Source organism: Lutzomyia longipalpis, chromosome 2, assembly GCF_024334085.1.
Source record: "Lutzomyia longipalpis isolate SR_M1_2022 chromosome 2, ASM2433408v1".
Lineage (NCBI taxonomy): Eukaryota > Metazoa > Arthropoda > Insecta > Diptera > Psychodidae > Lutzomyia > Lutzomyia longipalpis.
Genome location: NC_074708.1, coordinates 26293690 through 26306634, shown reverse-complemented (window position 1 = coordinate 26306634; position 12945 = coordinate 26293690). Strand labels below are relative to the sequence as shown.

At 36.1% G+C, this 12945-nt stretch overlaps 2 protein-coding genes across 2 annotated transcripts; one reads left to right on the top strand and one right to left on the bottom strand.

Annotated features, from left to right (window-relative positions):
* Nucleotides 1–2: 2 nt before the first annotated feature.
* LOC129789823 (nidogen) lies at nucleotides 3–8038 on the bottom strand. Its single transcript, XM_055826861.1, has 10 exons — nucleotides 7727–8038; nucleotides 6908–7210; nucleotides 2941–4609; nucleotides 2658–2877; nucleotides 1739–2224; nucleotides 1495–1652; nucleotides 1177–1431; nucleotides 942–1116; nucleotides 470–754; nucleotides 3–392 (listed from the first exon to the last, which is right to left on the bottom strand). The coding sequence occupies exons 1-10, from the start codon at nucleotides 7922–7924 to the stop codon at nucleotides 140–142; spliced, it is 4002 nt and encodes a 1333-aa protein (XP_055682836.1). The 5' UTR covers nucleotides 7925–8038; the 3' UTR covers nucleotides 3–139.
* A 3408-nt stretch (nucleotides 8039–11446) lies between these two features.
* Nucleotides 11447–12062, top strand: LOC129789822 (cytochrome c oxidase subunit 7A1, mitochondrial-like). The gene is made up of 3 exons (XM_055826860.1): nucleotides 11447–11517; nucleotides 11716–11771; nucleotides 11843–12062. Exons 2-3 carry the CDS (start codon nucleotides 11727–11729, stop codon nucleotides 11984–11986), a joined length of 189 nt encoding a protein of 62 aa, XP_055682835.1. The 5' UTR covers nucleotides 11447–11517; nucleotides 11716–11726; the 3' UTR covers nucleotides 11987–12062.
* The last annotated feature ends 883 nt before the right edge of the window (nucleotides 12063–12945 follow it).

Here is a 12945-nt window from a genome sequence, read left to right as displayed (position 1 = left end):
TCTTTTCTTTCTCTGGCGACACATTTTTTATTGCGTTGGCGTTTTACAAGGTTTTTTGTTTTAATAATAAATTTAAATTTTAATAATATTGCAAATCCTTTAATTAAAAAAGAAAAACGAACACAAACACACGCAACTTTTAGTCATCGAACACGAGTTCGTTGCAATTGTTGGAGTTGGCACATTTACAGCTTCTTCCCGATGGGGCATTGGGATTGTGGAGGCAGATCCGGGACTCGGGGCAGTCGCCATTGTTCACCTGACACTCACTGAAGTACATTGGGCACTCTGCCGTAACCGCCGTCATGCCGTACATCTTGTGGCTGCCAAAGAGTGGTCCCGAAATGCCCGTTTTGCGATTTCCCATCAAGTCAATGCTCTCAATCCGCTTTCTGCATCAGCCAAAAATTCACAAAACCATTTTTAAGAAAAAATTGTAAAGAAGAAAGATCATTTGATCGGAACTTACGTAGACCAATCGGTCCAGTAAAAGTGATCATCGGAGATGGCCAAACCGAAGGGATAGGAGAGATTTGCAATGATCACGCGTGGTGTCTTTGAGTACGTATCAATGCAGCCGATTTGCATATTTCCTGCATCAGCGTAGCACAACTCTCCGGATTTCTGGAAGATTGCCAGAGAATTTGGAAGAACAACGTCTGGTTTACCCAGAAGAACTTCCCGTGCTGTCCCATCCAGATTAGACCATTCAATCTTCGGCTGATCACGATTCCAGTCAGACCAGTAGATCTTTCTGTATACAGATCAAGAAAATTTTCATTGCTTTTAATTGTCTAGAAATCTTATTTTTGTTGAAGCAGGTTCAATTTTTAGCCTGTAAAGTCTTTGTTTTTCAATTTGGAAGAAAATTAGAGGAACAGGCTAAGATCAGACGTAAGGTTTGAGTTAGAAGGTTGTGTTTTCTGATAAAGAAACCTTACCCATGATGAGGATCAACGGCAATTCCACGTGGATTAACCAAATCCTTACGAATGATAACAGCTCTCAATTTAGGATCATCCAAACTGGCAACTTCAATTGTATCCTTTGTTGAATCAGTCCAGTAGATCCTTCTTGAAATCCAATCCACGGCTATTCCCTCCGGAGACAGAATATCTACAAAACCGAATTGTCTGTTAACTGAGCAGCCTCAAACTCAGAACAAAGACTTCCTACCTTCAGAAATAAACGTCTTCTTATCGCTTCCATCGTATTTGGAGCTCATGATTGTCTTAGAGGAGATATCACTCCAATAAACGCGTCCTTCTGCACAATCCTTATCCACTCCAATGGCCATTTGGGACATGGAAACAGGACGTCCACGTTGAGCTGAAAAGGGAACACGAACAACTGCAACACCCTGACTGATTAGGAGGAATCCTGTTTCATGTTGCTGCACTTCGGCACAGTGTGTTCCATTCCCAATGAAACCTGGAAGAAAATTAGACAAAACTGTAGCTTCTTTGAATTTATTGCAGCGACTTGTGAACAAACCTTGATTGCAAATGCATTTGACGCCTGTTTGGGAAGCTAAACACGTTGCCTGTGGATGACACATGTGTGGATCTATGATGCAGTTAACTTCTCTCCTGCACACAAATCCATCTCCTTCGAATCCTGCATCACAGACGCATTCATATACAGTGGAATCTCTGCGAAAAAGAGACCATAAATGTACGTTAGAAGCTGCAAACAGCCTAGCTGCTAAGCGCTTCTGCCCCTTCTGCCTGCTCATTACCTGTAGTTGGGTAAGCAGGATGCATAGAGCCCACAGTTATTCCTTACATTGCACGGTGGTGGTTTGGATTTGCACGAATGAATGCCATCACCGTCAAATTCAGGCGGGCAGTAGCAGTAGCTAACCATCTGCCCTTGATCCCACCGGCAGATGGCATTTTCAGCACAAATAGCTCCACCACAGGATCCAATTGGGACACAATAGTCAGACATATCCCTCTCAAAGCCTTCCTTGCAGTGACAAATTCCTCCATCGCAAATTGACGAGATCCCACAATCGTCGTCATGCATGCACTCAGCTGCTAAGTAGCAGGTTTGTCCGTTGCCTTCGTAGCCTGGATCACAGACGCACACACTCCTCCTGTCTTCTGAGTCGTACTTGCAAGTGGCGTGAGCATCACAAATATCTTCTTCTGCACATGAAATGGATTTTGGTTCACATGTTTGACCATCGCCATCGTAGCCTGGTTTGCAGACGCATTCATAGCTTAAAAGGAAAGGAGTTTTGCGTTAAAACTTTAGGCTTTTTGGTCTATTAAACTTTTTAATCCTCAACTGTGTGATCTGAGTTTCAAAAGATCTTTAAAGGCGCTAAACTGATTGATACAATGTTTGGTCAGACGATTGATCGGACAACAGATCAGACAACAGATCAGACGATAGATCAGATAAAATAGATCAGAGATTAGATCAGACAACAGATTAGACAATAGATCTGATAATAGATCAAATATAAGATCAGACAATAGATAAGTCAACAGATTAGACGATAAATCAGATAATAGATCAGACATTAGATCAGACAATAGATCAGATATTGGATCAGTCAATAGCTCAAACGATAGATCAGGAATTAAATAGATTTGGAGAAATTTTTAGCAAGTGTTTTTTTCGTTCAGTCCAGAATGTTTAGAACTTACCTAGAATCAGTGGGACTCATCTGGCAATCAGCGTAGGGACTGCAGTTGTTCTGAACATTGCAGGAGGACTCCAATCTGCCATTACCTCCTTCTTGAGGATAAAATGCGCTTGCATTGAAGATCCAGTTATTCTCACGCGGGATGCACGTTGTCCCGAAGGAATACTCAATAACCTGGAAGCCTGTAGGGCAGCTGCAACGCTCCTCTGTACAGAAGAGAACTAAACAAAGCAGGATTCAATTGTAGGCTCTACTTCCTCGAAGCTCAATCTTCAAGTTCTTACCAGGTCGGTAATCCTGATCTAGATTTTGTCTATGGACGCACTGATCAAGCACCCATTCTTCGTCATGATTGCAGTTAGGAATACAAGTCCTGCCATCACCGGAGTAACCATTGATGCAGAAGCATAGTCCACTGATGCAAATTGCATTAGTTGAACAGACACTCTGGGAATCACATGGTTGGGAGCGTGATTCAGGTTCAACTTCATGATATTCTGGAACTTGTGGATGCGAAGGAGTTGGATACGGGTCAGGAGAAGGTGGTTCAGGCCTTGGTGGTGGCGCAGGAGAACCCTCTGGGTAGCATTCGTAGCCGTTGCCGTGATAGCCAGGACGACAGATGCAGGAATATCCTCCCAATTCGTTGTAACATTCAGCATTTTCATCGCAAATATTAACCCCACGGCATTCATCGATGTCCACACAGTGCTCAACTCCTGCCACAATGCGATCTGGAGCAAATCCGTTCTTGCACTGACACAGATAATTCTCAGCATCTTCATCCTCCTGTGCTGGGATGCAGAGCGTGTTCTCGCCGCATTTGGCCGTACCATCGGTGCAGGGATTTACTGATTGATCTATTCCTGCTCGACTCAGCATACTGATCCTTATAGCCTGTTCCCGTGGTTCGTACGACACGGACACTTTGGAGATTTTCTGTGGGATTGATTCACCAGCAGCGCCTGCAGATTGTTCAGCATACGGGCACCGTTCGTAACTGATGATCTGCGTTAGGCTGAAGACGAGATCCCGATCGTAGTCCTGAATACCAATTCGACGTTCCCGTTCACTTGAATGAAGTTCTGTGTCTGAAACACGCGTAAATTCCTCAACGTAGTCTCCAAACTTGAGCCTAGCTCCGTATGGGATCTCTGGGAGGTTGCAATCCAGCTCAATGTTAACAGCCAACTGATCCCACATATTGAGTCCTGTAAACCTCTGCGTTACCCTGCATTCCTCCCCGCTGCCTTCAAAGCGCAGGACTGATGTATGATTGAGGCTACCCCCGGTTAGTTGATACCCATTCTTAGCACCCCCGAAAGGCTTTGCAAACAACCAAGCAATGCTGCTGCCGACAATTTGCAAAATCTGCAAACGACTCCCAATTTCAGGCTCCAACGGGCTGATAGCCGTGTACGTGCGCCCATCAACGGTCACAACGTACGACTGAAGTTGCGAATTAACCGGCCTACCCCCGAGAGTGCCCGTAATGAGTCCAGCAACCCTTATTGGGGCGTCACTCTTAATGCAACTATACCCATTCCCGTAGTACCCCTCCTTGCAGCTACAGCAGAACCCAGCCCTCGTGTCCTCACACACTGCATTTGAATGGCATCTGTGCTTCCCGCGATCCCTGCATGTGAGATGCGTCGACTCAGGGCTTCCAAGGTACCGATCAGGCTCCACAACATCCTGATCCAGACCCAATGGCCCCACGCGGTAGAGGAAGATTCCCGGAACGCCGTAATTTGTGAGCTCAGACAAATATTTAACATTCTCAAGGCCTGAGCCTTTGAGGGTGACAACGGAGCCTTCTTCAGAGACAAAACCAGCCTGGGCACGAATATCCGGGAGCCCAGATTCACCCACATCACCCTTAATCCAATTTAAACCTCCCTCCGGGTAGAGGAACTGCACGTAGGTCTCTTTATCCCCACAAATAATGGCCACCTGGAAGGTAAAAAAATAATTAAATTTATTCTAATCGTATTAGCATTGTAGGTCCGTCTAAAGTCAGAAAAAAAACTGAATAAGAAATAATTAATAAAAACGAAAAGAACTTGAGAAGGATTCTAGAGAGAATTTCTAGGTTTTGATCTAATTGTTCGCTAAAAATCTAATAAAAAGAATGATTAGAATCAAGCTTAGAAATAAGTCTTTAGAGTTCAAAAATACTGATTAAAATTGTTATAAAAACAGCTCTAAAATTGAATAAAAGTATGATCCAATGGTCATGAAAAGGTTAATAATTTTCCTTGTAATTAATGATAAAAATTAAAGATAATAGGTACAAGTTCAAATAAAAATTTATAAAAATCTTTTAAAAAATTAAAAGAGTTTCCTCCATAAAAATTTATGAAAAATAGAGTTTTTATTGAATTCCCCAGACTCCCCTAATGGAAAACTTTTAATTCTAATTGTTGCATTAAAAATCCCGTTTAGCCTCATTACCCTCATTAACCTCCATTTAATAGAAAGAAAAACTTCTCACACAGATTCGTAATGAAAACAACGTTTTATGACCAAAAAATGCGATTAAAATGAAAGAATTTAGTAAAAGAAAAAAATTAAGCCTTAAAGAACGAAAGAAAAAAAAACTTTTATTTACAAAGTCAGTTTAACTTTGAATTTGTTGTTTCCTCTTCTGGTTTGTTTTCCTATTTTCATGCTTAATAATAGGTAGGTAATAAAAAATACTATTTAAGTCATTCAAGTACAGTAATTAAAATAAAAGATTCTTAACCGAACTAATACAGATACGTAGTTTTTTTTTTAATAAATTAGGTAGGGGAACGTGGCCCAATTTGGACCTCTTAAGGCCTTTTTCAATTCGATATTAATTAAAAACTGATTAAACTTTAAATGTAGAAAGTTATGGGAATAAAAGAGCACTAAACGGGCTTTAAAATTATATCAAATTTAAGACTATTTCTTTTTATTTTATACCATTTTTTCTCAATCTGCGTGGACTTTTAGAAGTCCGAGTCGGGCCACGTTCTCATACGTATTAAAATTAAATTTATTATTTAAGTTGAATAACTTTTGTAATATTAAAGACTGATTTCTTATGCTGTTTTAAGAGATTCTCAAATGCCAAAGTTCTATAAACACAGTAGCGAATGAGAGAGAGAAAGAGCTTTTATAAAGGAGATTATGCACAATATATGACATAGAAAAAATTTATAAGTTTCAAAGCAATTTCGAACTTGCTTTGATTTTTAATTATATCTTTTACAATTTTTTTTAAAATAAATTTCTTCGTATAATTAATGATTAAATGTTGTCGAGAAAAAAATGATACATAAACCCAAAGTTGAAATTTTAATAAAAGGACAAATGAGGAAAGTTTTTTTCCTTCTGATTAATAAAAGTAATCTTCCATACTTTTATCAATTTTTATTTTCTTGGAGGATTTTGCTGGCCACCGCGGCTACTTCGACATTTATTTAAATCGTCACAGAGTAAAATGTTTTAAAAATATCGTGACAATTTCTACATCTGTGATTAGGGAAGTTCCATTACTTCAAGATCGTCGAAAGAAAAATTGGAAAAATAATTTCTTTTAAGAGAAAATGAAGGTCAAAGTTTTGAGGTTAGAAACCTCGATCCTCCAAGTTTTAATTAATCACTGACTCACTAAAAAAAAGAATTGCAGAACATTTTTAATTATATTGTGCATAATATCCTTTTTATACGCCTTGTTTTGATCATAAAATACTCAATTGATATTTTTCTACCTGATTTTTAATAGAAAAACTTGTAATTTTTCGCAGACAATTCTCTGGAAATTCTATTAATTGATCCACAAAAAAATTCTTCTATTTAGAAGGAATTTTTAAATAAATTTTAGAACAAGATTTTAGTCTCTCTTAAGTACCAAAATTTTGAAAATTCCCCCCATAGACTGTACATAACATCCTTTAAAAGCTCAATATAATTTCCCACATAGCGTTTTAAATTAAATTTCCATTTAATCTTACATAATTTAATGGAATGAAAGCGAATTACTATTGTTTGTTTGTAATAGAAACTTTTGCACGATAATAATTTATATTTAGGAGTTCATGAGGAGGTCTGTCGCCTCAACTTCTAAACTCTTGATAAACTTTTGTGATCTGTTTTGCATTTTATTGATAAGCTCATTTAGAGTCTCCCTCTTTCATTTAATTCTCAATCAATTTTATTTATTTCTTCAGCCGATAAAAATATTTATTTGAAAAGGGGGAAAAATTAAAAATTAATTTTTACCTGATACGTGTTGAGGTCTTCAGTCTTCCTGTCGAAATGTCCAACTCTGTGCCACGTCGCGACGAGGATGCTGCGGGCTTCGAAGTCAATCGTGTTTGTGAAGCCATTGCGAATGACGTCGGTGGCTCTGTAGAGAACCTGGGGGTCCTGCGTGATGTAGTGGGCAATGAAGGAGCCCTCACTGGGGATGGTGGTGTCGACGTTTGTGTAGAAGGGCGCAATGGCGGGATATTCAATGGGGAATGGGGCGTTGGCGAAGAAAGGATACTCCGAACGGAAGGTCAGAATGCCATTCGTGTTAATCTGCCGAAGGAAGAGGGCAAAAATCAGCCCAAATAAAAGAGAAAAACCCAAAGAAGAAAAAAAGGAAATCTCCACTTTTTAGCTCTTGCGTGTGAGTGTTTGTGAGAGAGAATATTTAACAACATGAAAATTGTTATCCAATGAACTTAGCCTCTTGATGACCCCTTCACAGAGCTAGAGCGATAAAGTGCTAATTTTCATTCACTAATCCCACCGTTTTATTTTAATTCACATCGCACAATTTCTCTTTTTCTCATTTTTACTTGAGAAAATCTTTGAAAGAAAAACTCCTCAAGAAAACCCCCAAAAATGAGAAGGAAGAAAATCTGGAAAACGCGCGACATTTTACTTTTTGGGACGTTGTGAGGAAGAGCCATGAAGGCAAAGTTCATTGAAACAATATTCTATTTTTGCATTGAAAAACGTTCACACACGCAAGAAAATTCCCATCACAGCGGGAATTTTCTTTTCTCCTTCTTCTTTTCCCACACTCCCTAATGGAGGAAAAATCCTTACAAAAATATCCTCATATTGTTGTGTGTAGAAATAAATGGGAGCTGGGAGTTTAACATTTTCAAAATTATCATTTCCCGGCGGCAGGAAGGACGCCCGTCCGCCATTTGTGACATCGTAGAGATCTTCAACGGTAATCCCGGAAGTACTTTGGATGAGAAGGAGACCCAGAAGGCCAATTAGGAGGCAGCTACACCTCATGATCTCATCAAAAGGGGGACACTGATAAATCCTTCACAGCACAGCACTTTCTCACTCAACCCGCGTTCTATTCAACCGTTCACAACGAGATTCTTTCGGAGACTGACTCTCCGAAGGCAAAACTCGCGCGATTCCTCTGGGACTGTAGGCTATACGGAGATCACCGCAGTCGAGGGGTTAACTGCATGAGTTTTTAACGTTAAGAGAGGTTTTATATTTAATTTTGGAGTTTCTTATTATTTACTTCGATTTACGATAGAACCAGACGATTTGAAAGAAAATTGTTAAATCGTTAGTAGAGAAAATTAAAAACAAATTCTAACGTTAGATAAGTACTCAAAAGGCTTCTCATTTCTCAATCTTAAAATAAGTAATATGATTAATTTATCTAATAATTATCTGTGAATTTCGCTTTAACGTTAGAAAGTCGCCTTAAATAATTTCAAACGTTTATTTATTTATTTAATTATTTTATTTATTAAGTTGATAAAAGGATTGCCATCATTGCTAAAGATTCCCCTTCTAACGTTAGAAGAATAATTTTAAGCTGTTACCTTATAAACTATAATGATTCAATTAAAAATAATTTTTGACGTTTAACGTTAATTAACTGGTTAAGATTCAGATTTAGAAGAAATCTACATTTTGGTCTCTTTAAATTCTAACGTTAAATGTTCTTTAACTTCCTAAAATTCTACTTTTAAAAGATTAATGATAAACTCTTGAATTCCTAGCCTTATGCTGTAAATTTTAACGTCCCAAAAATCAAAGAAATTCTTAGATGAATTGGGCCTCAGTTCAGCCTGATCTAACCTTTAATCCTTAAAAGCATGATCCTAAAAAAAAACTTAAGTTTAGTCTACAACAAAGATCTTGCCTAAAAATCTTAGGACTGACTTTAAAAACTTAGACCTAGTTTGAAGAAAACTGTAATCTAACTTAAGGAAGTTTATTCTGGTTTAGAAAAAATCAGATCTGATTTAAGACGATTTTCCTTTAGCTAAAAAAAATCGAAACTTCCTAAATTACAGAAAGTGTTGAATTTGCGATTTTTTTAGTTTTACGATACTGCCGAAAATTAAAGCAAAAAAATTAAAATCGTGTGACCCGGAGAAATTCATCCTAGACCCGCAGTCCGGAGATCATACCTCAAAACTACAAAAGTCTCTTGTTTTAATAATTGTTCTTGTTCTTTAATCTCTTGTTCTAACGTTAAATGATTAATTATAGTTTCTAAAATTTCTAACGTAAAATGTAAAATTTGTGCTTTTTAAACAAAATCTAAACCATAATTAAATAATTGACTTACTTTTATAGACAAAAATAATTAAACCTTTTCCCTTTTTAACCACTTTAAAATCTAAAATTGAATGTTTTTAAACATTCCAAATTTCCACAACGTCTGATTATAATTGATCTGAATTTAAATAAAACAATTTTAAAAATACAAAAACGACTTCTATTAACCCCCCGAAAGCCCCTGCTCCAGACAACTCAGCCCCCAGTTGGTATATAAAGCAGAAAAGCGCCTATTTTTGGAATATAAAGCGTGAAGGAGGGAAAAAAACCTCACAGCTGAAGAGATCTCACTGAGATTTGAGCTGATCTTCCGCACACTCAATTGCTTTCTTTCATTTTCTCCGGGATCGTGCTAATTGCACTCTGTGTGGAGATTCACATGAATGATCGAGATCAATGAATTTTTTTTTCTACAAACTGTGTTGTGGGAAAATGACAGGAATTTTCGCCATTAAATAATTTTCATTCAATGCCCTTTTAGAAGCGAAAAATAAAGATAAATCTAATCTGATAATTCTCAGTGATGTAATAAATATTTCCCACTGACCGCCATAATTTTTAGTGAGATTAAAAAAATGTGAGGAGGAAAAATATTCTCACAATATCCGTTGAGAGGAAAAGTTTCTCAATCAATTTGGCAATTTTTTTCGGGTGGCCTAAGTTGAGATTTTTTTTTGAGAAATGTGGCAAAATCTTTGAAGTTTTGTGTTGCTCTTTGTGTGGTCTTCAAAAAAAAAGTGTCTCATAGCTGAGGAAAGAAGGAAGAGCCAGCAAAAGAAATGATTTTTTAATTTAAAACAGATGTTTAGAGCAATGAAGAAAAGAGTCCTCGGAGAGACCTCTCAAGGGTTCGGCGGTCGTTTTATTGTTATTTAAAAAGACTGGAATGGGCCAAAATCATCAAAGAACTTTCGGCACATTTCCCTTTGATTTCCCATACTCCCTTCACCCCCCATTCAGCCCAAAGAGTCGTGTTAATTTATTTGAAAATCTCTTTTCCACGCGATGACGTGAAAATGTGTTGAATTTCAAGAGATCGTGCGTTGGAAAAAATAATCTTTATGATGCTTCCCTAAATATCTAATTTTAACCATGTTTATAAATAAAACAACGCCACTTTTTCAAATAAAAAAAAACTTTTAATAAAAGGGATCCCATGAGAAAAAAAAAGTCAGAACGTTTGATATATTCCCCATGACAATCCAAATAAATCTCTCATGCGCCAAGGAGGAGGAAAAGACCTCGTAGTTTTGTTACTAATTTATTAAGTATTTTTCGTATTTTATGAAGTGCCTAAGAAAAGGTTTATTTATGTTTTAAATTAAATTGTCGGATGTACAACATAGGGGAATTTTCATGGAGATTTGAGGGACATTCCAAGGAAATTATGAGAAGTTTCCAAGGAAATTCATGAATGGATTTTAAGGAAGTTTTTCAGTACGGAAAATCTTTAAAAAATTGGATTTTTATGTTTAATATTCTGTTTCAAAGAATTTTATTTAAAACCGACGTTTCAAACAACTTTAGTCCTTCCTCAGGGTATTCAATGAATCGAATTTTGACCGCGATAAAAAATATCTTTTCATTAAAATAAGTTTATTTTCCTTTCTTATGATATTCTTATTAATAGAGTAAATCTTTATATGTACTTGTTTTTCTTGTGGAATTAATACGTTCATAATGATGTTATAATGAAAATTCTAGAGGAAATTCTTATGAACTTCCGCGTAGAAATTTCTACATTTACAAATCTGGTCAAATTAAATATTGGTTTGTCCAATATTTGCACGTTTTTCTAACCTAAGATATTCACATTAATTCAGTACAATTTTGATTTTCTATCTCATTCATCCCCATTGAATAAATGTTAGGTTAGAAATCCGATTAAATGTTGGACAACTCAACACAACAATTTTTTTTATAAGTTTGTGTAATTCAAAACCTTCAAAACAAAGACTGTATGAAAATCTAAAGATGATCGACCATAAAGATTTTTTCTTGAAATAAATTCCAATGAATTTTCTGAAGCTTTTCTTTGAGAAAAAAAAACTCATCAAACAATTACTATTATTTCGAACATCTCTGTGAAGCATTTTCATTGCGAATCTCTTCGTTATAAAATTTAATTTAAACAAATCACGCATGCTCTGTCTCAATGAAATCCCATTTTATCCCGATTTATCCCAGAAATTGCATTTTCTTGCACTTTGCTTTTGGCCATTTGCCAAATTCACTGCATTCGCCCCAAAGTTGAGTTAATTTGTCAATTTTCTGTGAAATTTTCTTCACAAATTGTGAGTTTCTTTTCATTAAATTCCCGCATTGAGTTCCTTTTGCATTGGAAAATCCTTCTAATCCATAATTTCTTCTCTGAACTTTCTCTTTAAATTCCTTCTGAGAGAATCTTTAAATCTTGCTGAATTCTTCATCCCAAGAATTCTCAATTGCCAAACTAATTATATAATATCGAGTATTTCTCTCAAATGTTTCAGAAGTGCACGAAATGGCTCTGCCTGAGAATCTCGTGAGGAATTATAAGAAATTCCAGGTAAGTTCTAACTTCCCTTTTTCACCCCAAAGAAATATCCTGAAAAATTCTTTTCTCTGTAATTTTTCCAGGAGCCTAATGGGCTACCGATCTTCCTCAAAGGTGGCCCATTCGACAGGGTTCTGTTCGGATCAACGGTCTTCCTGTGCGGCGTTGGTGTTCTCTTCTTCGCCAATTTTGTCTACACAATGGGATTCAAGAAGAAGACAGGCTAAATTGCTTTTTCCGTATGTTTTCTTGGGAGAAAATAAATAATTTTTAGAAATTCGTGAAAATCGCCGTTAAATTCAATTCAGGAGTTTTTACTTTGAGGCTGAAGATGGGGGAGTTTTGTGCTTCTGCCATTGCTTACGAGAGGGCAGTTATGAAATGTTCTCGTTCAACGAATTTATGATTTTCTTAGAATTATTTTTTTTTTATTTAAAAAAAATTCTTCTAGAGAATTAAAATTCTTAAGATTTTTTCAATGAGAAAAATCCAAAGTTTCCAGAAAATTTTCAATTTCAAACGTTAAAAATATTAGACGTTTCAATGAACTTGAAGTTTTAGAAAAGAAATGTGAAATCCAAAAAACAAAAAACATGAAACATTCAAAATTAACATTCAACGTTAGAAGAGAAATGTCAAATGTTTTTTTTTTTATTTTCACTGTATTTTAAATTTGAAATTTTATCTAAAAACAATTAATTTGAATAAATTCTGGCTCTACACGTCCCTGCTATAAAATGAATAAACTCCTTCATTTCGTTCAATAAATCAATTTCAATGACTTTCTGTATTTATAATTAAAATGAAGTTAACGCAAAAAATTATTAAAATTCAATTCTTCAATTTAATGAATTTGATTCTTTAAATTTGATTCTTTGAATAATTTTATTCTTTAAATCTTTTTTCTTTACTTCCTTAATTTAGTTTTAAAATTAATTAAATTCGATCCTTTAATATTCAGCTAAAAATATAAAAATGCAAAGATAAATATATAAAAACTGCAAAGATAAATAATAAATATAACATGGATGGAACAGGAAAGCGAAAGAACGGTAAGTAAAACTTACGGGCTGTGATTCTTTCTTTGTCAGTGAAATGTGAAATTGACGGAAAATTGAGGATAGGCAAATTTTGAGGAAGGCTTTCTCGCGCACTGAATCACAGCCAACGCTCAGAAATTTTGTGA

Bases quoted from the DNA above. Each gene is read 5' to 3' on its own strand.
- LOC129789823 (XM_055826861.1), bottom strand. From the start codon at position 7,924: ATGAGGTGTAGCTGCCTCCTAATTGGCCTTCTGGGTCTCCTTCTCATC. The intron at 4,610-6,907 runs GTAAAAATTAAT...TTTACCTTCCAG, and splicing joins AAGACCTCAACACGTATCAG to GTGGCCATTATTTGTGGGGA. The intron at 2,878-2,940 runs GTAAGAACTTGA...TGCTTTGTTTAG, and splicing joins AGATCAGGATTACCGACCTG to TTCTCTTCTGTACAGAGGAG.
- LOC129789822 (XM_055826860.1), top strand. From the start codon at position 11,727: ATGGCTCTGCCTGAGAATCTCGTGAGGAATTATAAGAAATTCCAG. The intron at 11,772-11,842 runs GTAAGTTCTAAC...TAATTTTTCCAG, and splicing joins GGAATTATAAGAAATTCCAG to GAGCCTAATGGGCTACCGAT.